This window comes from Mirounga leonina, unplaced genomic scaffold (genome assembly GCF_011800145.1).
Source record: "Mirounga leonina isolate KUSES-001 unplaced genomic scaffold, KU_Mleo_1.0 Mir_101664, whole genome shotgun sequence".
In the NCBI taxonomy this organism is placed as follows: Eukaryota; Metazoa; Chordata; class Mammalia; order Carnivora; family Phocidae; genus Mirounga; species Mirounga leonina.
In genome coordinates, this window is record NW_023270175.1 from 1,534,083 (window position 1) to 1,558,234 (window position 24,152).

General features: G+C 43.6%; 2 protein-coding genes and 1 long non-coding RNA gene across 3 annotated transcripts in view; 2 read left to right on the forward strand and 1 right to left on the reverse strand.

Moving 5' to 3' along the window:
• Nucleotides 1-24,152, forward strand: part of LOC118010737 (NACHT, LRR and PYD domains-containing protein 12-like) — a 78,742-nt gene that overhangs the window by 4,959 nt on the left and 49,631 nt on the right. The window contains 5 exon segments of the mRNA XM_035005343.1: nucleotides 736-1,263; nucleotides 4,198-4,287; nucleotides 10,095-10,265; nucleotides 10,426-10,548; nucleotides 14,429-14,900. Of these exon segments, the coding sequence (XP_034861234.1) occupies nucleotides 791-1,263; nucleotides 4,198-4,287; nucleotides 10,095-10,265; nucleotides 10,426-10,548; nucleotides 14,429-14,753 (1,182 nt within the window). The 5' untranslated portion in view covers nucleotides 736-790 and the 3' untranslated portion in view covers nucleotides 14,754-14,900.
• Nucleotides 5,631-7,220, reverse strand: TEX13B (testis expressed 13B). The gene is made up of 2 exons (XM_035006894.1): nucleotides 6,765-7,220; nucleotides 5,631-6,674 (listed from the first exon to the last, which is right to left on the reverse strand). The coding sequence occupies exons 1-2, from the start codon at nucleotides 7,218-7,220 to the stop codon at nucleotides 5,973-5,975; spliced, it is 1,158 nt and encodes a 385-aa protein (XP_034862785.1). The 3' UTR covers nucleotides 5,631-5,972.
• On the forward strand, nucleotides 9,930-12,035 carry LOC118011974. The gene is made up of 3 exons (XR_004679580.1): nucleotides 9,930-10,265; nucleotides 10,426-10,548; nucleotides 12,001-12,035. It is a non-coding gene; the product is annotated as an uncharacterized LOC118011974 (long non-coding RNA).

Below are 24,152 nucleotides of genomic sequence, written 5' to 3' on the forward strand. Positions count from 1 at the left end.
GAGATAGAGAGAGCATGAGAGGGGGGAGGGTCAGAGGGAGAAGCAGACTCCCCGCCGAGCAGGGAGCCCCATGCGGGACTCGATCCTGGGACTCCAGGATCATGACCTGAGCCGAAGGCAGTTGCTTAACCAACTGAGCCACCCAGGCGCCCTCTTATGTAGTTTTGTGAGGAAAAAAACTGTTCCCCAAATCTTCCCTGCTGATAACTGCCCGGCCTACAACCATGAAGAAGCTCCACTCTCTGTTAACAAACAACCTATCCAGGCAGAGGTTGTATGGTTTACAGATGCTGAAAAGAGAGCGTATTTCTTGAGTCAGTTTTCAGGTGCTGATGCAGCAATGAGGGTCTTTTATGAGCTTCGACAAAATGAAAGCCTTGACATTATGTCCTCTCTTCCCATCATCACCTGGATGATCTGCAGTGTCCTGCAGTCACAGAGAGATGGTGACAGGACTCTTATGAGGTCACTTCAGACCATGACTGATGTGTATCTGTTCTACTTTTCTAAGTGCCTCAAAACCCTTACAGGCATGTGGGTGTGGAAGGGACAAAGTTGCCTGTGGGGCCTTTGCTCTTTGGCTGCAGGGGGACTGCAGAACCAGCAGGTCCTAGTTCAAGTCAGTGACCTCAGGAGACATGGGATAGGAGTATATGATATCAATTGCACTTTTCTAAATCACTTTTTGAAAAAAACTGAAGGAGGTGTCAATGTCTATACTTTCCTTCACTTCAGTTTCCAAGAGTTCTTGACTGCTGTGTTCTGTGCCCTGAAGAATGACAGCAACTGAATGTTTTTTGATCAAGTGGGGAAAACGTGGCAAGAAATATTCCAACAATATGGAAAAGGGTTTTCATCACTAACGATACAGTTCTTATTTGGCCTCTTACATAAAGGAAAGGGAAAGGCCGTGGAAACTACTTTTGGAAGAAAAGTCTCTCCAGGACTTCGAGAGGAGTTACTGAAGGGGACTGAGAAAGAAATAAAGGATAAATCTTCTAGGTTACAGATGGAGCCAATAGACTTGTTTCACTATTTGTATGAGATTCAGGAAGAAGAATACGCAAAAAGGATAATTGATGATTTACAGTCAATTATATTGCTTCAACCTACCTATACAAAAATGGACATTCTGGCTATGTCATTCTGTGTAAAAAGCAGTCACAGTCACCTGTCAGTGTCTCTGAAGTCTCAGCACCTACTTGGATTTGAGGAGCCAGAGCGAGCCTCCGCATTCATGCCACCAGCCTTGACACTTAATCAGTGAGTATATTAATGTCTTTTCTCCAGTATTTTGGCCTTCAGAAAAAAACAGGCATTTGTGTTTATTTCAAGTATTCAGGCACATGATCATTTTGAGCATTATTGATAAATAAAATGAATCATCTCCACTTTCCCTATTTTATGTCCATCACCCCAATAAGGATTTATTGACTATCTATCACATATTGAACACTAGCGTCGGTAGACGATGAGGGAAAGTTAACATTTCTGAGCACTTACTATGTGCCAGGCACTGTGCTAGGTACTACAGATATGTGGATTAGTCTCCTCCGTCACTCTGCGAATGTGCTCTATCATTATAAAGTGTTATGAGCATGTAAGAAATCAAGATTATCATTGAGGACTCTGATATTTTGGTGTCTATGACTATTCTAAAAAAGGTGGTAAACTTAACATTGAATTGGTCATCACTCTCCCCTACATATACTTCATCACTGAGACCTCAAAGAGCTCCAGGTTGGTAAGGGTCAGAACTGCACTCCTGTGTATATTGCCGTAAAGCCTGGGCTTTTTCCATCAGGCTTGCACCTTCACAAAGGGTCCAGAGCTTGCACCTTTACAAAGGGTTCAAAGAGGCTTAGGTAAACCACTTAAATAATACAGATTCTGCATACTAAAAACAGAGTTCTACTGACTTATTGACTAAAGCAGCCAAGAAGATTTATACCTGTTTTATCTAGAAAATGCCACTGGTCATAAGTCTGTTCTCAATACTTGGGTTAAAATGAACATTGCTGGGATGCCTGGGTGACTGAGTTGGTTAAGCGTCTGACTCTTGATTTCTGCTCAGGTCATGATCTCAGGGTTGTGAGATCGAGCCCCACGTTGGGCTCTCTGCTGAGTGTGGAGCTGGCTTAAGATTCTCTTTCCCTCTGCCCCCCCCCCCCCCCACAACTTGTGCATGCGTTCTCGCTCTCTCACCAAAAAAAAAAAGGACATTGCAATGCTTTAGTTGTGGGACCAGCTGAGGGGTAGGGGACCTTGAGAAGAAGAGATTGGGCAGAGAGCTGTACTTGGGGAGTGAGTTAACCCAAGTCTTTTCTCTGATAGTTGTATTTCCTCATTGGGCAGTAGCATAGAGATAGAAATGAGCATGGGATATGTGTGTTTGAGGGAGGTGGCGGGGGGGAAGGGAAGTGCAGCAAGAGTTGTGTTTGGGATTAGCGTGGAAGGGGTAAGAGAAGTTACATGGACTTAGAATTACCAAGGACCTTGGCTAGTGTCTTGACAAATTCATGACAGTTTCAATCCAGATGTATACTGTAAAATAAAATAATGGACAAATACATTGAGAATTTTTAAACACTGATGGAAACAAAAAGGGGCTTCTGATTCATTCTAGATTTCCAGAAAATCAGCCTTAAATGGAGTCCCTATCTTAACCCTATTGCCTTTATCAGAGGGTTAAACTTTCTTCAAAATTGAACCCCAAATATTCCTATCATAAGCATGTTGACTGAGATTTTACTATTGAACTTTTCTAGTTTTTTTTGTTGTTGTTCAAATATAATTAACATGCAGTTTCAGGTGTACTGTATAGTGATTCAATAATTATATACATTTCTCAGTGCTTGTTAAGGTAAGTGTACTCTTAATCCCCTTTATCTGTTTCACCCATCCTCCACCTACCTCCCCTCTGGCAACCACCAATTTGTTCTATTTAAGAGTCTGTTTTTGTCTTTTTTTCTTTGTTCATTTATTGGTTAAATTCCACATATGAGTGAAATTGTGTGGTATTTGTCTTTCTCTGTTTGCTTTCACTTAGCATAATACCCTCTAGGCCCATCCATGTTGTTGCAAAATGGCAAGATTTCATTCTTTTTTATGGCTGAGTAATATTCCATTGTATATATTTGCCACATCTTCTTTATCCATCCATCGATGGACACTTGGGTTGCTTCCATGATGTGGCTATTGTAAATAATACTGCTCTAAACATATGGGTGCGTATATATTTTTGAATTACTGTTTTTGTTTTCTTTGGGTGTTCCTCAAAAAAATTAAAAAGAAGGGGCACCTGGGTGGCTCAGTCTTTAAGCATCTGCCTTCAGCTCAGGTCATGATCCCAGGGTCCTGGGATTGAGCCCCACATCGGGCTCCCCACTCGGCAGGAAGCCTGCTTCTCCCTCTCCCTGCTGCTCCCCACTACGTGTGCTCTCTCTCTGTCAAATAAATAAATAAAACCTTTAAAAAAGTTATAAAAAAATAATTAAAAATAAAAGTACCACATGAACTTTTCTAGTTTTCAATTATAGTTAATTCTTCTATTAGTACTGACAACCAAGAAATAGTTATAAAGATAGCTTGGGCAAGTTACTTGACTTCTCTGAGCATCTGCAAAATGGTGATTAAAATATCCATCATTGGGCGCCTGGGTGGTTCAGTTGGTTAAGCGACTGCCTTCGGCTCAGGTCATGATCCTGGAGTCCCGGGATCGAGTCCCACGTCGGGCTCCCTGCTCAGCAGGGAGTCTGCCTCTCTCTCTGACCCTCCCCCCTCTCATGCTCTCTATCTCATTCTCTCTCTCAAATAAATAAATAAAATCTTAAAAATAAATAAATAAATAAAATAAAATAAAATAAAATATCCATCATTGTTTTGAGGACCAGATAAGATGATTTGTCTATGTAAAGTGCTTACCTTGGTGCCTGGCACACAGTAACATGGCTTGGGCTTTGAAGTCAGACAGACCAGAGTGCTGACCTCTGTTCTGTTCCTACCATGTGACCTTAGGCAAATATCTTTTTTGTGCCTTAATTTCCTTATCTGCAAAATGGGGTAATACCTCTTAAGGATTTTAGAAGAGGTGAATGAATACTAGTATGGTGACAGAAGCCAAAATTAACCTTTTACTTAAAATTTTGTTTTTAACTATTTTGTTGTAAATTATTTTTGCTTTTTCATCTCTTTTAGGTCCTTCCAGCTGTGCAATTTGCCAGTGTCTTGGCTACACGTGCTCTCCCGAGCATGTCGTAATCCATACTGTAAAATCAAAGACCTGAAGTAAGTTGAACTTTGCTTTAAACACTTAGGTATTTGCAAGGTAAAGATGGCGTTGCTAGAAACTGCACTGATCAGACCTGAAAACAAAATATAACTAGTGCTCAGCTTCTCCACAGTGGAACAGCAAATGATAAGATATGCTACGAACCTAGAAGGGGTAGAGAGTCAGGCACAGATCCCTGCTGGCCCCTCCAGCCTCTTCCCCTTTTGTATGTGCTATTTTTGCTGCAGGAGTAGGTGGCAGATTAAAGCATCTAAGAGATTTGTGTCTGGTTCCCCTCCTGGACCTACCCTCCCCCCTTCTCCTCCCAGATTCCCACCGTTGTCCTTGGTTTTCTTTGTTGGGTCCTATCCCATTCTGTGCAGCTCAGTGATCTTTTTCTCTCCCTCCATGTCTCACCCCCAACCCCTGTAGTTACTCCCCAAAGTGCCATTGCTCAGAAGCTCCCCACCCCCGGCCTGACCTTCATTTCTTGCTCACTCTCAGGTGTCTTGTCAGCTTGTCAGTTAGCATCAGGAGCACAAAGGCACAAGCCCCCTTGTTTCCAAACCCCTCACCGCATAGATCAGTGTCTGTTCTCCTTCCCTTCTGTCCCAGAGGAAGAGGCGGCCTTTCCAATCCTACCCAAGCCAGTAAATTCACTTTTTTATTTTTGTAAGCATTTAATTATTTCATTTTACACAACACATAAGTACATAACGATCTAAAAGCCCTCCACCCTACTGTCCCAGACCCCACCCCACTTTATATCCCCAACACCCCACCTCCTGCTTACCATCCCCTGACCCTGATGATCTCACCCTCCCTAGGTAATACCTTGTTTGCTAAATGTCTTTCCAGACCTTTGCTTTTTCAAATATCAATCTATAACATAAGGCACATATAAATCTATAATATACATATCATACATATGCAGAGTTACAGAACTTTGGGGGGTTTTGTTTCACAAACACAGAACTGGCTGTTGTATTTTTTCATTGAACAGTACAGTGTAGAGTGTATTTTCATGCAGCACAATCGCAGGAAGTGGAAAAGTGGTCATGCCACCATTTCTCCACCTCTTAGGGTTGCAGGATCAACTCCTGTGCTGCTTCTCTGTGCCTTATCTGCTCCCTGGGGCCTCATTCTGACATCCTCTAAAAGACATTTGACTTCAGCAAAGCACACAGTTCTGCTCCCTGACAACCAGGACCAGGCCTTGGCTGTGGCCTCAGCCCCAACTCCAAATAACCCACTGTTTCCTTACCCAACACCACCCTGACTATGGAATCTGCCTCTGTTTACATTCTCTAGTGTGAGAACCTGTTTGGCTCAGGATGGGTCAGGCGTCCACTCCTGCTCCAATCATATACAGCCTAGGTGGGGAGAGGGGTGGGTTGCCATAGACATGGCTGCTCAGGTCTACCAGATACTTGGGTTGGGGAGGGAGACACATACAAACAGAAGCTACAGCACTTTTGGGGTGTGGAATGCTAATGCTCTGGAACACAAAGGGCATCAATCAAAACATGTTTCTCCCTGCCAATCTATACCCTCTCCACTTCCCATCCCACCTCCCTCCCACTCCCTTAGCCCCATTCTCCCACTCATCCCCTCCCCCCACTCCACCTAGTTTCCTCCCTCACCTTGAAAATTGATTTCCCACTGGTATATGTTTTTGTTCAGGGGTTTCACATTTCTAAAATTACTGAGGGCTTTGCAGCCAGATTCCCCTCCCACAGCGGAAGCAAATTTCCCTCCGTGAAAAATTCACAGCTTTACACCAAGGGCAGTCCCAATCCCCAGGCCTGCGAAACATGGGAGGTCTTCTCTGCTGATGGGGTTCATAGTCTCTCCTGTCTCTTTGGGATTCTTGAGGGCCTGTTCCCTGGGACCCCCCATCAGACCACAAGCTAACATCAGAGGGCTGCCGGTGGGGAGATGTCTGAGATGGAGCTCCTGCTGTGAATGTTGCTGCTGGTGGGAATGGTGCGGGTGCAGGTGGGAAAGGGGATGAGGCGCATGAGTAGGAGTATGTGAATGAGGCAGGGAGCTGGACAGGGAGGGGTGATGGTGTGACTGTGGGCCCGGGCTTGAGGGTCCCAGAGAAATAAAACATGGCTGTTTCCACTGACCTGAGATCTCCCTCCCTCTGCCCACCAGTGGTGTAATTTTTCCGCTCCATGGCTCCAACCAGGTGCATGAGGCCTCCACCCAGCTCCCTTGTGGCTTCTGCCCCCAGTGTATCCTTCTGTCTTCTTCCTCTTCCTGTGGTACCAACAGCAGTAGCAAAAGTAGCAGCAGCTTGGGATTCCTCCTCCTCATGGGCCCCTTCTGTCCCAGCCCCACTGGCAGTGGCCAGGCCTGGCTTCATGGAGGCCTGGCCCCGCTCCCTGGTACACCCCAGCTGTTGGGAGATAGGAGAGCAGGGTTGAGACCCATTCTGGGGACGGGGCAGGGAGATGGGGTGGGGATCAAGTAGAGATAATCTTACAACCTGGAAGAGCTTCCACCTCAGGAGGTCCCGTTCCTTCTGCATCTCCGCCAGGTTTGCTTGTGTCTGCCACAGCCGGAAGGCTGACTCCTTGCGCTCCATCTCCTGCTGCGCTGTGAGCATCTTTAGGTCAGTGGCCAAGGTCTGTGCAGCAGACTTATGCAGTCTGGCAAAATCGTGCAGCCACTGTACCCTGTTCTTGTATAACTGGCTCTGCCTGCGGGCAATGCGCACGCCCAGGGCCAGGCTGCTCCAGGCACAGGCGTCTTTGGCCTCGCTGGGCACCGTGCTGTCCTCCAGGATGGCCCTGAGCTTGTTCTCTACCTCCTCCCAGGACAGGGATATATTCTCGAGGTAGAACTCGGGGCCTTTCGTGTGCCCGGCCATCTTCTCATTGATGAAGGCCACCACATTGTTGTGCTGGAACCCAGCACTGGGGTCGTCAGGTTTCAAGGACATGACGACTGAGCACCTTAGGGGTCTGGCTGTCCCTGTGGGATGAATCAACCAGTTGTCCACTCTGCAGGGTCCCTCCCCGCCCCCCGGCCCCCTCCCCACCCCCCGGCCCCCCATCTCCCCTGGCCCCCTCACCGCCTGCCCCACGATCCCCCTCGCCCCCCTTGCCAACCCCTCACCCCCCGTCCCCCACTTCCCCCCGCCCCCCACTTCCCCCCGTCCCCCACTTCCCCCCGCCCCCCACCTCTCCCCGCCCCCCACCTTCCCCCGCCCTCCCACTTTCCCCCGCCCCCCCCCTCCCCCCCCCCCCCCCCCTGCCCCCCCCCCCCCCCCCCCTTGTCCCCTGTCCCTCACCCCGGCCCCCCCAACACGCCGCCCTCAGTCTCCACCCACCTGCTGCCCCGCCCTTTCCCTTCCCCCCTCAGACCCTCTTAAAGGCCCTCTGACTGGCTTGCCCCACCCCCGTACACCTCCTACCAAACCTCACCTCTAATGCTGGGGCCAGATAGGGTGCCAGCTAACTACGCCTACCGACTAAGCCCAAAGAGCGCACCTTTCCCTCCGAGGACTCCGGGGGAAAAGGAAGTCTTGGGACCAACCCTCGAGGGTTTTACTCTAGGACTGTTCCAACTTCCAGAGACAGTGGGGGTGGGAGGGAATTTGTGAGAAAGGTTCCTCCCAAAGTCCAGGACCTAAAAGAACCCGCTACATTGCTGAAAGTCGTTGACGGCGGGAAACAACAAGAGTGGTTAGAAAAGACTTAGAATCGAGAACGTGAAGTATTCATAATCGAGTACAGGAAGTTTCACCCCCCTCCATAATGGTTTGTCCCACGCCAGGGGGCCCTTGTGTCCTAGAGATGGAATGTTCTAGAACCCTCCTTGGCTTTCCATACCCTTCGGAGGAAGAGGGTGGAGCCTGGGAACAGCTTCGTCGCCCATTGGCTCAGCACTGAACATTACAGTCACCCTAAACCGTCTTAAATTCTGGCCATTTCATCCCGAAACCATGTCTCGAATCTGTCCACCTTCACACCCCAGCCACCCTAATCCAGCTCCCCCTACCTGTATATCTTCTTACCACTGCAGCCCTCTGATATCCGGTCTGTCTCCTGCCTACCCTGACGTCAGAGGGATCTGAGCATGTCAGTTTAAACCTCCAATGGCTTTCTGAAGCCTACTGGAAAAAACAGACAGACTTAAGGTTTAATCCTATTTTGCCACTTACTAGATGACCTTCCTCTATAATTGAATCTTAGTTTCTACCTATGGGCTTACCGTGAGTACTGAGTAACAAAGTGCATGTAAAGTTGATGTAATGTTTTCTATGATCGCATTTTTGTAAAATATACAAATTGTGTTGTGTGTGTATGTGTATGTTTCTATGATCTTGAAGAAGGGAGTGGGGGGGTATACACTAGACTCTTAACATTGGTTATTTCTGGGAAGTGGAACTGGAGAGAAGGTTTGGAAAAAGTTTTTATCTTTTTAAAATACATCTTTCTATGATTGCATTTGTTACAAAAACATATATTTCTATATGTATGCATGCATTGAAAATCTGAAAAGTCATGTACCAAAATGTTAACAGTGGTTATTTTGGGGTGGTAGGCATATAGTACTAAAAAACTTTATATTTTTCTCTATTATAGAAATTATTTATAATAATCATGTGTTTTAAAATTTTTTTAAACTATTTTTTGATAACTTATCATTGTAAATAATTTTTAAATATCTATAAGGTGAATGCATCTCTATAATCTTGCCCTTCCCCAACCTAAAAGATGACTCCTATTGATAATTTGATATATATCCTTCTAGTCTTTTTTTTTTTTAAAGATTTTATTTATTTATTTGAGACAGAGAGAATGAGAGAGACAGAGAGCACATGAGAGAGGGGAGGGTCAGAGGGAGAAGCAGACTCCCCGCCAAGCAGGGAGCCTGATGCGGGACTCGATCCCGGGACTCCAGGATCATGACCTGAGCCGAAGGCAGTCGCTTAACCAACTGAGCCACCCAGGCGCCCCTATCCTTCTAGTCTTTTAATATAGGCCATAGTAAATACAGTTGACCCTTGAACAACACAGGATTTGAACGGTGGAGGTCCACGTATATGTGGATTTTTAAAATAAATTCAGTACAGTACTATAAATGTATTTTCTCTTCCTTATGATTTTCTTAATTAAAGAAAACATTTTCTTTTCTCCAGCTTACTTCATTATTGTAAGAATACAGTATGTAATACATATAACCTTCAGATATATGTTAGTTGACTATTTTACTGTTAAGGCTTCTGGTCAGTAGTAGGCTATTATCAGTTAAGTTTTGGGGAAGTCAAAAGTTATAGGCAGATTTTCAGCTGTGTGGAGGTCAGAACCCCTAACCCCTGAGTTGTTCAAGGGTCAGCTGCAATTGGCAGGTTCTCAAACAAAGCATCCTCTCACTTGTCTTCCAGCCTTTGCCCAGGCTGCTCCATGAGTGCCCCATGTCCCTGGGCTCCTCCTGTTCTCCCTGCTCCCATTCTCTTCATCCACCTAACTCCTGTTCAGTTTCTCTTCCCCTTTCACAACAGCACTCAAATATTTCTTTCTCTTGTAAGTATTTCTTGGTCCTCCAAATGCCACCCCAAGCTAGGCAGAATTGTGCTACCTTTCTGTGTCCCCATGATACCGTATGCATACCACTTGCAGTGCCTTTCAAGACCAGGTCTGGGTCTTAATTATTTTTGTGTTTTCAGCATCTGGCGTAGTGGTACGCACCCAATAAATTAATTGTTGAGCGTATTGAAAGAATTCATTACATCAGTAAGGTACAAACAGATACCTTTAAAGAGAGTCCTATTTTCTTGCTTCTCTGAAATGTCTTTTTCTCCACACAGACTGATTTTCTGCCACCTCATAGCTTCTTGTGGTAGGGACCTCTCTTTAGCATTTGAAACTAACCAGTATTTGACAGATACAGAGTTTGTAAAAAATACCCTGGAAGATTCAGGAATGAAGCTTCTGTGTGAAGGATTAAAACAGCCAAACTGTATCTTACAGACATTGAGGTAACTGATAGCAGGAGAATTTGTTGTCTGTGTTCGTATCATTTTTGGTCAATTTCTGCTTGTATGGGGGGGAGGGCAAAACATGCACAAGATAATGAGGTCATTCTCTGAAGGTTGTACTGACGCCTTATCTCTCCTGCTTCTTGTGGGGCACTGGCAGTTGTTCCAGTACCAGTCGGTGGCTCACTGATCTGGAATTCAGTGAAACCAAATTGGAAGCTTCAGCTTTGAAATTGCTTTGTGAAGGCTTAAAAGATCCAAATTGCAAATTACAGAAGCTCAAGTAAGTTGTAACTATTAGTTTCCTTGCTGCAAGAAACAAAATTTACATATGCAACTCAAGATGGATGTTGTATGATCAAAACACATTTTGAAGAATCATGGAGAGGAAGAATAAAAGTGACAGTCTCTAAAATTGTTCCTGTGCAACAAGTTTAGGAAAAGAATTTTCTTTGTGGGTGACAACAACATCAATGACTATAATAATAACCCATACTTTTTGAACAATCACTTTGTGCTGAGCATTGTGCTGACTGCTTTGTATCTGTGATTTCCTTTAATTGTAAAACAGCTCTGAGAGGTTTCAGATTATTATCTCTGTTTTAGCAGATGAGGAAATAGGGACCCAAGGTCATAAGACCAAATAACATGGCAAAGGTACAATTCAGAACCCACATGTATCTGACTTCAAAGTCCATGGTAATGATTTTAATAAAAAAGTTTATCGTATATGTATTAGGGTTGTCCAGAGAAACAGAACAAATAAGATGTATATAAATATACAGTTGACCCTTGAATGGCACGGGGGTTGGGGTTCCAACCCCACCCCCCATAGTCGGAAATCCACGTATAACTTTTGACCCTCCAAAAGCTTAACTACTAATAGCCTGCTGTTGACTGGAAGCCTTACTGATAACCTGAACAGTTGACTGACACATATTCTGTATATGATATGTACTATATACCGTATTCTTGTAAGAAAGTAAGCTGGAGAAAAGAAAATATTACTAAGAAAATCATAAGGAAGAGAAAATACATTTACACTACTGTATGGTATTTATAAAAAAAATTCGTGTTTAAGTGAACCCATGCAGTTCAAACCTGTGTTGTTCAGGGGTCAACTGTATAGAGATTTATTTTAAGGAATTGGCTCATGTGGATTAGGGTGGCTGTCAAGTTCAATATTTGCAAGGTAGGCCAACAGGCTGGAGACACAGGGAAAAGCTCATGTTGCCGTTCAAGTCCAAAGGCATTCTGCTTGTGAGAATTCTCTCTTCTTCCCCGGGAGGTCAGTCTATTTCTATAAAGCATTTCAACTGATTAGGCAAGGCCCACCCAAATTATGGAGGGTAAATTACTTTACCCAAAGTCCCTGATTGAAATGTTAATCTCATTTAAAAAATACCTTCCCAGATACATCTAGAATAATTTTTGACCAAATATCTGGATATATGACTTAGCCAATGTGACACAATTAACCATCGCAATATATATGTGGGTTTATTTATTTTTTTTTAAAGTAGACTTCACACTGAGCTCCAGTGGAGCTCAGTGCAGGGTTTGAACTCATGACCCTGGGATCAAGACCTGAGCTGAGATCAAGAGTCGGACGCTTAACCGACTGAGCCACCCAGGCGCCCCATATGTGGGGTTTTTAAAAGCAAAAGCCCTTTAACATTAAAGCTTTCTTTTTTTCTTTTTTTTTTTTTAAAGATTTTATTTATTTATTTGACAGAGAAAGACACAGCGAGAGAGGGAACACAAACGGGGAGTGGGAGAGGGAGAAGCAGACTCCCCGCCGAGCAGGGAGCCCGATGCGGGACTCGATCCCGGGACTCCATCCCGGGACTCCAGGATCATGACCTGAGCCGAAGGCAGTCGCTTAACCAACTGAGCCACCCAGGTGCCCAACATTAAAGCTTTCTAAAATTCACTTTGAAACTCCTTTTTTCCCCCCAAATGCCTCTTTTTAAAATTTCTAAATTGGGGAGATATAGACATGTGTACTAATGAGCCCTCTTCAAGGCTAAGGTTGGAGCCTGGTAACTCAAGGGAAAATTGAGGACTCAAAGATTGTAGTATATATCATAGAAATTCTTGAAAGTGATGGAAGAAAAAGTTGATGGGATTCAAGAAATTAGACTACTCAATATGGAGAAACAAAGATTAAGAAGACAGGAAGGTCGGTAAAAACCACTCTTTGTCCCAAAGAAGAAATATTACATGGATGATGACGGTGGACTGGATCTCTAAGGATGGAAAATTAATAAATAATGAACTTTTTAGATCTTTTGACTATAAAGCTTATTAAAGATATTATGCCATTTCCCCCATGGGATTTGAACGAAGCTATGAGATAGAATTCTAAATTCATGCAGGGAGTTAAAATGAGATTAGGTCATCTTGATATTTCCTCCCAACACTTTTTTGGAGGGGCAGTCAACACTTACTGAGTTGCCACTGGGGGACACAGTGTTGTGGGAGCAAAGTACGATTCTCCCCTGGAGGCTTTGACATTATCAAGGTTGGCAGTCTTGTATAGATGGGCCTTTATTTTCTTTGCTCATGAGGTACTGTGGGTAGGGGGTGAGTAGGACAATAAAGCAGCCAGTTCTGTCTCTGTTCATCTCTCTTTCTCTCCAGGTTGTGTGCTAGCTTTCTCCCTGAAAGCTCAGAGGTTGTTTGCAAGGATCTTGCCTCTGTTCTCATTTGCAATCCAAACCTCACTGAGCTGGACCTGAGTGAAAAATTCCCTGGGGGACACAGGGGTGAAGTATCTTTGTGAAGGTCTCAGACATTCCAATGGTAAAGTGGAGAAGCTAGAGTAAGTTTCTTAGAACTGTCTGGCATCATCTTAGGACTATTGAACTTGGCAAATGCCTGCTTATGTGCCAGGATCTGTGCTTGGGCTTGGCAGAAGTTGTTTCACCCAATTCATTCCTTCCAATAACCATATAAAATGGATTTTTAATCCCCATTGTACAGATGAGGAAACTGAAGATCACAGGGAAACGTGACTTGTCCAAGGTCACACCACTCAAAAGTGGTATAGTCAGGATGTGACTCCAAAATCTGTCTCCACATCTCCTGCTCTTTCCAGTATACAGCCATCTTGCCTGTTTACAGGAATGACACTACTTAAATATTAAGAATATTTACAATGCACCCAACACAGCCCTAGATGTGGGTAGAGTTATCAGAAGGACAAGTGACAAGGCTGCCCTTTAGGACACACAGATATGAACCAATTGGAGAACAACACAATTCAATGTGTACTGAAGTGCCCAACACTGTGGAATCATTTAGAAATGCCAGATGAGCCCAGGGAAAGGTAGGAGGTCACTGTGGGCTGGAGACCTCAGGAAGTGGCTTTGTGAAGGAGGTGTGCCAGGAGCTGGAACTTGAAGGGAGGCTAGGAAAACATTCTCAGAAAGCTAAGAGACAGCAGTGGCTGATTTTACTTCTCCTTTTCTTGGTAGCTTGAGTAGCTAACAGATGCTAGCTGTATGGAGCTCTCTTCTTTCTTGCAAGTGAGTCAGCCTTTAAAAGAGCTGTTTGTGTTTGCCAATGCCCTGGGGGACACAGGAGTACCACATCTCTGTGAAGGTCTGCAGCATGCAAAGGGTATTCTCAAGACTCTTGTGTAAGTGCTTATCCTTGTTCTCACGGGCCTTGGCACTTGAGATTCAGTGGGACTCCATGGTTAACGGCCACCTTGGTATCCCCATTCCTCCAGGCTTTCTGAATGTTCCCTTTCTGCAGCTTGTCGTGAGTCCCTTGCCCAAGTCCTGAGCTCCACCCAGAGCCTGACAAGGCTGCTTCTAATTAATAACAAAATTGAAGACTTGGGACTGAAATTGCTGTGCAAAGGATTAAAACAGCCTGACTGTCAGTTAAAGGATCTGGCATAAGTATCATGGACTATAGCCACAGGCAGAGTTTCCTGATGTTTCAGCAACTCTTAAAATTAAATGAGTATTTTTTGGCCTGGTGATCGAATCTCCAAGGAAGCAATAAATGAAGAACCAAATAATTTAGGGAGTATAAATGTTCCCCTCTCCACAATCTCTGCTTGGCCCTGGCCCAAGGGATTTTTTTTTCACACGATACTCTGAGTTTCTAATGTGTTTTTCTAGTGGGCCAACAGAATTCCTAAAGTAACTCAGTGCAGATGAAATGATGCCAGCCTTCTCTACCTTACTTCCTGGCAGATTGTGGACCTGCTGCCTGACTGGAGAGTGTTGTCAGGATTTGTGCAGTGCACTCTACACCAATGAGTACCTAAGAGACCTTGACCTCGGTGATAATGCCTTAGGGGACAAGGGTATGTAGGTGCTGTGTGAAGGGCTGAAACACCCCTCTTGCAAACCGCAGACCTTGTGGCAAGTGCACAGTGACTCTTTGCTCACTGGGCTCTTGTTCCAGATTCTATATGAGATGGAGGGTCATTGTGGAACTTTCTTGAATCCCCAATTCCCCATAGGTTAGCAGAATGTCATCTCACAGATGCGTGCCATGGAGCTCTTGCCTCTGTCCTCAACAGAAATGAGAACCTAACATCGCTAGACCTAAGTGGAAACGACCTCAAGGATTTTGGAGTGCAAATGCTGTATGAGGCACTGATTCAGCCGATGTGTAAGCTACAGACATTCTAGTAACTTACTATGGCGGGGGAGGTGGGAGGGAGGGGGTCAAGATAGACATGTGGGGTTTGATCATAGCCCATTGCAGTGAGGAAAGAAGAAAAACTGAGGGCAAGCCATGCCTAGGCAAAATATCAAAGTAAGTGAAATGACCAGTAGGCCTCCTCCTTGGACACAGGGACAGGGCTAGAGGCAGCGAACAGGCAGCACTGGATCTCATTGCTAAGAGAAGCAGCATGGAAGAAGAGTACCAGATCTAGATTCTGTTAGGTCTGGCTTCAATACTGGGTTTAGCGTCACTAGCTACATAACCATGCTTACTTAACCTCCCTGAACTTTAGTATCCGTGTCTGTAAAATGGAGCTAATGCTAGTACCTGACTATCTGGTGTTAACAGGGGGATTGAATGAAGTGAAACTTCAGTTATAAATGTACCTAGCACAACCTTTGGCACATAGGTGGTGCTCCATGAATGTTAGATTCTTTCCCTTTTCTCTTCTCATACTTGCCAGGGGCATTAATATTTACATTTGAGAGTCTTCAAGACTCAAGGAAATGAAGCTGTAATGATGCAATTATAGGAAGTGGAGGTCTTGACCCTTTCTGGTCAATGTCCATCTGCCAGCTCAGCAGGCTGGCATGACACACGAAGTCGCTCTTAATTAGGATACAGCTATGCTGTGTTGGCAGCTAACCAGTGACCAAATGGCCATTCATTTCTGGCATTCAGAACTGGAACACATAATGGAAAATAAAGGCCGAGTGCAAAAATTCCACATTTCAAAGCCAATTTGACGGATTGAAGTGTAAATGAAAACAACACAAAAGCCTGATTACAAGTCTGGCTGAAAGAGAAGCTGGTTCTCTACTAGCAAAGTGAAGTGTGTTAGTTTCAAAGGCTTGAAAGTGTGGTGATTACTGCCCAGAAAGAGAGAATCATTCACGACATGATGAGCCTCAGAGATTTAGGGACCTCCACTCCGTGGTGTCTTTCTCAAAAGAGGTAACTGCAGTCTAGACTGTCAACAGGTTGGAATAAGCTTAATGATCAATCCCAATGTCTCTTCCAATACTGAGTAATTTAATGTGGTAGCGCTCTATAGTGTGTATGCTTCAGCAAAGGTCTTAAGTGACAGCGAGGAGAAGTTATTTTGTGATGGCATGCCATATTTGTTTTTTACTGTAAATTATTACATTGTTTCCTGTATCTCTTGCTCTTTGCCTTTTAACCAATGTGCTTCCATTGTGTTTTCAGGACAACCTTCAAACCCTTATAACTTGTCAGTCGACAAGTTGATAACAGTGTGCAATAATAGCTGAGAATACAAAATAAAGGACACACACACACAGAATAGACACCATTCACTGACCTCAAATCAATTTTGATTGTTAGGGTATATGTAAGACAAACTGTAATTAATAGAAATATATACTTACCCAAGTAAGGTGAAAGGAAATTATGGATGATTTAATGTTGTGGTGGGATTGAAAGGGGGTGTAATTCCAGGAGGGCCTTCTAAAAGGGGGAGTCTCAGCTGGAAATTGCAAAGACTGGAGGAAGAAGGTTATTTTCTAAGAGTTGCTGGAGTGTGGGGCTGAATCTTATTCCTCATTGTATTCTCCCCCCCACCATAAAGTTCCTGGCTCAGCTTTGCATACAGTAAATACATATAGAAGACCAATTAGTAATTTAGAGCATCTGGAGGCAAGGAATGGAGACAGTTAATGACATGTTCAATAAAGACTGAGTGTCTAGACATTCAGAAGGTCAAGGAATAGAAGAGGCTGTGGCCTTAGAGTGGCAGAGCTCACTTTCATTCATTCCACAAATTCTTGCTGAATATCTGCTATGTGCTAGGCAAGTGTGCCAGGTGCTAGGAGACAAGAGTAAATAAGACATAAGACAGTCTATGCTCTTCAGGGGCTAGGGGGCTTAGTGGTAGAGACAGGCACATAAACTGAAGAATACAATAGGGCGAGCATGTGGTCTTAAGGGAGTCCTGGCAGGAGACAACTCAACCAGCCCAAGAGGGTCAGGGAAAGCTTCTTGGAGGAAGGACCACCTGAGTTAAGTCTCAGGACTATTAATAGCCAGGAGAAATGGGGGTAAAGATGAAGGAGGGTAGCCCTCGCTCAGGAGATAGCATGAACAAGGTAGCCAGACAATAAACTGCATGGTTTATGGTACTTGATGGGGAAAAGGGTGGGAAATATCCGAGGAGTTTGCTCTTGCTGGAGCATAAAGTACAAAACAGGGTGTGTCAAGAAGTAAGACTAAGGGGGTAGGCAAGGCCTTGTCTGCCATATGTGGTTAGTAAGACCTGTTAGCAGAATTCTGAGTGAAAACTCAGTCGTTACTCTCTTTCTCTCACATACTCTAGTAGTGGTCCATTTCGAGGCCTCTCCTCATCTTTCCAGAACTGGTCCCCAAGATAGAGCCAGTTTTGCTTCCAGAGTTGGTTGGAGAGCCAGTCCACTGCTGCTCTGTTTCTCACTGCCACAGGGAGCTGATCTTAAGAACTGACCCTAACCAGTCCCACAGAAGTTTGGTTACTAGACAGTGATGCCCTGGCTGGTCTGGATCCCTGCTAGCCCTGCAGTGCCATCATACTTGGGCTCTGAGGTTACAGATATATTAGTCCACACATAAACATTCAACTATTGTTCCCTAAAGTATTATATGTGTCAGGGTGGTTGGGTCTAGAGGAGCTCCTGGAATCAACCACAGGTGTATATATATATGAGACGTGCCCTTGCCCCAGAAAGGTGTAGGCCCCTGAGTTGGGTCAGGGGCCCCACTTGAGCCTTTTTCTTTCATCAAGATAATTTTATTTTATGGGCCTTGGTACCTTTCCCAGGCACTGGGCCTTGGATAAAGGCCCCTAACTCACCCTGATGCATGTTCCTCATTCAGGGTTGAGAGTAATTGGTCTCTTAATTCCCAGAAGACCTCTGGGCTTCCTAAGCGTATTGGCCCACCTCTTGCCTAACAGTGAGCTCTACACATCAAGAGGTAAGGCAGCCTTTGCTAAGTCACTCAAAAAAAATTCTCAAGGTCTCGTTACACTTCCATGGCATTAAGTATCTACTTACCCTACAATTTCATATTTAGCAAAGTTACTCATTCACTTTGCTAGATAAAGATTAGCATCTATCCATTAAAAACTAAAATCTTAACCTCACTACACACTTGAAAGAGCTTGTACCTTCTTTTGTAGTCAATGGGTTTTAACTGGGGACACACATGTGGAGTTTGAAGTACTTGCTGGACACTGTGGGAAGTTTTCTAGTAGGCGGGCCGTTGGATATAGGAGTGTGCCCCGGAGATGATAGCTGAAGCCATGCCAATGGATGAGTTCCTCTAGGGAGAGTGAGAAGAGAAGAACCTCTGAGGAACATCTCTGGGGAATTAACCTTGGGCAATACCAACTTTTAAGAGGTGGGTATGGAAAGGAAAACCCATGGAGTAAACCAGGAGAGAAATGGTGTCCTGGAAGCTATGGGAAAAGTGAGTTTCAAGGAAGAAGTACTCAACAGTGTCCAATGCAGCAGAGAGGGCCAAAAGGATGAGTACTGAAATGTATATCCATTGGATTTAGTCATTGGGAGGCCATAGGTGAGGCTGTCAAGAGCTGTTTCAGTGGTGTGGTGGGGCTGGAAACCAGACTGCTCTGACTTGAAGAGATTGGAGATGAGGAAGAGGAGAAGGAGCAGAGACTAATCTTTCAAGAAGTTTGTGAAAAGGGGGCGCCTGGGTGGCTCAGTCAGTGAAGCATCGGCCTTCGGCCTCAGGTCATGATCTCAGAGTCCCGGGATCGAGCCCTGCACCGGGCTCCCTGCTCAGCGGGGAGTCTGCTCCCCCCTGCTCGTGCTCGCTCACTAGCTCTCATAAACGAATGAATGAATGAATGAGTAAGTAAGTAAGTTTGTGAAAAGGAGAAGAGATGTGGGGCTGTAGCTGGGAGAACTTGTGGAACTGCAGGAAGGAGGGAGTTGTTCTTTTTCCTTCTTGGCTTGTTGAGGATAGGCAAATTTGTAGGCTGAATGAAAGGAGCCCATAGAGAGGGAGAGGTTACATATACAGGAGCAGGAACTAATGGGCTAATGCAGCAGGGCCTTGGGCAAAGGCAGAGAGGGACGAGAGTGAGAGTCCAAGAGGAAGTGAAGCATTTTCTCAAGGAGAGGAGCCAAGGCTGAGGGAGGAGGTAGATGGCTGAGTGGGTGAAGTAACTGAGTGGTGCTACGGAGCAAGTAGAATGGGAATCTTATCCTCGAGGATAGGAAAACTAGCGAAGGCATCTGTTGGCTTGACTTGACACAAGATTCTTTTTGTTTTTCATAGCATTGACACAGATCATTTACATGAAGAAACATTCAGAACGATGGAAGCTTTAAAAATGAGCAAGCCCGGAATCACCTGGTAGTTTCCAAGGAGAGCCCCTGAATCAGCTGCATATAGACCCCCTCCAATCTGGCACCATCTTTAACAGTTGTGCATTATTCTTCTTCTAATCCTGTTAACCTTTGCTGAGGACCTTAGTGTGAAGCAAGCAGCAGTGATAGCTATTTCTTACATAGAATCATACACTAAGTAGGATGTGAAAGGCAGAAGCACTTTAGTTCAAATGTCTTCAGCAATAATACCTTACATTCATATATTGTGTTATAAAGTTTACTGTGTTTTCACAGAAATCCTCAAAGGTAGGAAGATGAGGCTCAGCGAGGTTGTGACTAACTCTAGGTCATGCAGCTCATTAGTGAGAGGACTGGGACTAGAATCTAGCCAGGCTTTACAATACCCAGACCGGGCAGGGAAACAGTAGAAAAAAGATGTGAATGAGTCAACTTAAAGGAACAAGATACTTGAAGTGATTAAAGGGCAAGAGGGTGTACAAACACATGTTCTCTCTTACGGTGCTAATTTTAAGTAAAACTCTAATTCACAAAAGAAAGAGAGAGGAATGAGTTGGATTGATAGGGAAAGGCTTCCTGGAGGTGCAACTTGATGTGGGCCTTGAGAATGAGGAGGATTGAGACAGGAGAGATATACTGGCTCATGGCTGTAAGACTGCGGGCGTAGCACGGGGCTGTGTTTGTGAGAAGCTCACCAAAAGCACCTAGGGAGAGACAAATGGCAGGCAGGTTTCCCAAGCTGCAGCACTCTCTGCATCCTAGGCTCCTAAGGGTGCTCTCCAGTTCCCAGGCTTGGCTCCCTTTCTGAACTTTTACTACCTACCCCATGTGTTTGTTCTTGTTCATGGACTCCTATGGCCGACTCACCCCTCACCCCTGACAACAGGTTGCATAGCCTAGCATGGACCCTACACGACCCCATGTTCTCTCTCTGCCTAGCTTCCACAGAACACCGGATGAGACAAGTGGAGGGAGGGAATGCCAGGCAAAGAAAAAAGCACAAAGTCCACGAAATAGGAGTGAATGTGGTGTGGGATGGACAGAAAGGTAGGCCGACCTGATTAAGGTATAGAGTTGTTTCTGGAAGCTGCTTGACTAGCTCTGTGACCTTAAATAAGTCACTCGGACTCTTACAGTTTCTATTTGCTCATCTGTAAAACAGGGATAAATTGACATTAACATTGCGGGACTGTTGTTCCCAACATGGTGCCAGGCCCCACACGGTGGTACTATAATGGTGGCTGTCGGTAGGAGTGTATAAATGTAACATAACTCAGCCGTGTAGTCTTCGAGCTCCCAGATTTTCCTGCTGTGCAATCAGTGTTAACTGCACATTTGAACAAACTGTGTGTGCTGGAGATAGCAAAGCTAGCAGGAGAAGAGACACATAGTGGGAAGTTAGCACAAGTGAGAGGTCCAGCTGCTCCATGTCCTCACCCATCATCACATGTTGTTCCTTGCGAACCCGGGAGATGGGGAACTTGCAGTCAGGAGACCATATCTGGCCTGAGAAGAATGGCCAAGACAGCTCTTTGTTTCCAGTTTTCTCAAGTTCTTTCCCTTTAGCTATTTAAGACTTATTTATTGAGAATTATTATGTGCCAGGTTTTGTGCCAAGTGTTGGCTTTACAGAGACGGATATGCCCTTTCCTGTGCACATCCCCTACCATCTTCTCTAACTGCCCTGGTCCCTCTGTCAGTCTGGTAAACATCTGCTAAAACTCAGTCACATTAAGAACTCAAGGATATAGTATTGAATGAAAGATTGCAGAACCCTGTGTGCATGTGTGTTTGTGTATGTCCTGTTTGTATCCAAAAGGATAAATATACATGTGTATGTATATGTCTAGAATATGTGTGGAAGAATGTATACAAGAAATTGCTAACAGGAGTTCTCTCTGTCAAGAGGAATTTGACAAGCAGGGGCAGTGAGAGAAGAGGAAAGGAACTTTCCATTTTTATCTATAGCCCTCTATTCTACTTGATGTTTTTACCATGTGCCTGTATTACTTTTATAATTAATAAACTTGGTGTTAAAAATAACACTGATTTATACTGAGGACTTATTTTTCTTCTTTTCAAACATGACAATTTAGAAGGAAATACAGGGCAGGCACTTATAAGCATGATAGAAAACTAAAGGAAAAGAATGAAAGATTTGACATCAAAATTAAAAATCCCTTTATGAGAAAAATACATAAATAAAATGAAAAGACTAGTGATTAGCTGGAAGAACATATTTGGCACATGTAAATATAACAAATCCATGAAAAACAAAACATGAAGGACTTCCAGCAATGATGAAATAACAGTGAATGGATTCATCTTCCCACATTAACAACTCAAAAAATGGGCAAAATATATGAAATGACAGTTTTCAGACATTGGATAACAGGCAGAGTTGGTAAAAATAAAAAACAAATAGCAAGATGGTAGTTTTATACAGAACCATATAGCAACCCAATTAAAAGGTTGAGATTGGTAGAATACAAAATTTAAAAAAACAAACAACCATATGCTGCCTATAGGAAACCCACTTTTTTTTTTAAGATTTTATTTATTTATTTGACAGAGACACAGTGAGACAGGGAACACAAGCAGGGGGAGTGGGAGAGGGAGAAGCAGGCTTCCCGCGGAGCAGGGAGCCTGATACGGGGCTCGATCCCAGGACCCTGGGATCATGACCTGAGCCGAAAGCAGACGCTTAACGACTGAGCCACCCAGGCGCCCCTGGAAACCCACTTTCAACATAAAAACACAAAAAAATAAAAAATAAATATAAAAACACAAATAGGTTAAACATAAAAGATAGGGAAAAGATACACCATGTTAACATTGATTTTAAAAAAGCTGGAGTGACTGTATTATTATCAGAGAAAGCAGACTGCAGGCGAAGAATATTACCAGAAATACAGAGGGCTATTTTATAACAATAACGTGGTTAGTTCGTCCTGAGGACATAACAATCCCAAAAGTATATGTACCTAAATAACACATTCAAAATACATGAAGCAAAAACTGGCTGAGCAAGGAGAAATAGACAAATCCACAATTTTAGAGACTTCAACATCCTTCTCAATAATTGACAAACCAAGGAGTCAGAAAATAAGCAAGAATATGTAGATGATTTGAACAACACAAATAATAAATTTGACCTAATTGGCACCTACACAACCCTCAACCCAACAACAGAAAGCATATTCTCTACAAGTGCACATTGAACATTTACTAAGATAGACCATATCTCTGCCATATAGCAAGTCTCAATAAAGTTAAAGGATTCAAGTCAGATAAAGTATGTTTTCTGACCACAATGGAGTTAAATTAAAATCCGGTAAAAGAAAGATATATGGAAAATTCTCTGAATATTTGGAAAATAAATAACACACTTCTAAATAATCTATGGCTTGAGAGTAAGTCTCAAAGAAAATTAGAAAGTATTTTAAACTGAATGATATGAAAATCTGAGATATACAAATTTGTGGGATATAGCTAGAACAGTGCTTAGAGGGACATTTATAGCACCAAACAGCTCTATTAGAAAAGAAAGATCTTAAATCAATGACTTCAACTTCCACAATAAGAAACTAGAAAAAGAACAAGTTTAATTCAAAACAAGCAGAAGAAAGGAAATAATAAATATAAGAACAGACTATATATATATATACTATATGATTCCATTTTTATAAAATTCTAGAAAATTCAAAGTACTCTATTGTAATAGCTGATTAGTGGTTACCTAGCAACAGAATTGGGGAGAGGAAGGGATGCATTATAAAGGGGCACAAAAATATTTGGAGGTGATGGATATGCTCATTATCTTGTTTGTAGTGGTGATTTCAGTCTCAATTCATCAAATTGTACTTTTTAAATATGTCTAGCTTATTGTATGTGAATTATACCTTAATAGAGTTGTAAACACACACACGTGCATGTGCATGCACACGTGCACACACACACACACCCCACAAGCATGTCTGAAAGATTTAAGAAGACCAGTTGTCTAACCCCCTTATTCTACAGATAAGGAACCTGGGGTCCAAAGAGCGCAAGATCACAAAGCCAATTCTTAAGACTGGGATTAGAATTTAAGTGTCCTTATTCCTAGTCTTGCTCTTAGTATATCAAAGGCAGAGCTCAGATTAAAGGAATAAATTAAATGGTGGGTTTTCAGTCTTTTGTGGTATGCCCTGGGGAAAGAGACATGGACATGGTGAAAAGGAGTGACTTTCCCAGGATTCTTTCAATGACTGCTGGAACTGGCTCATACTGACTCATGAATATTGGTGGTTACATTTTCAGGAATTTTGCAAGTCAGTTGTTAAAGCCACTATTAGAAATTAAATGATATAAACTTGCAATTAAATAAATTTTTATTAAAATAAAGATCATAAATACTCTCAACTCACCACTTCCTAATTATTTTGCTACATTTTACTATCATCTGCGCTCTTGAGGTCGTTCACATCTATTGTATCTTGTGGCGGAAATGTTAAATGATGGTGTTCTATTCTGCATCTCTTCTCTATTCCATGTTCAATGACATCACCTTGATAGCTTGAAATTGGCTACAGTGGGAGTGTTTATTTAAGGTCACAGAGCTAGTCAATCAGCAAATGCTACATATAGAGATCCCCCCACCACGCACACTCCCACCAGAGATCTGGTTGTTAAACATTTACCAGAACATACCTGCCTTGAAGCATTACTTGCCCCGGGATTCATTTAAGGCTGACCTAGAAGGCAACGCACCAGTGCCTCAAGTTGTGCTAGGTAAACTGTGGGCAGGCAATAAATGTTTCAGGGTAATCAGCCATCCCAGTTTGTCTAT

Excerpts from the sequence above, each read along its gene's own strand:
- TEX13B (XM_035006894.1), bottom strand. The coding sequence starts at position 7,220 with ATGTCCTTGAAACCTGACGACCCCAGTGCTGGGTTCCAGCACAACAAT. Across the intron at positions 6,675-6,764 it reads TGAGGTGGAAGCTCTTCCAG|CTGGGGTGTACCAGGGAGCG; the intron begins GTTGTAAGATTA and ends ATCTCCCAACAG.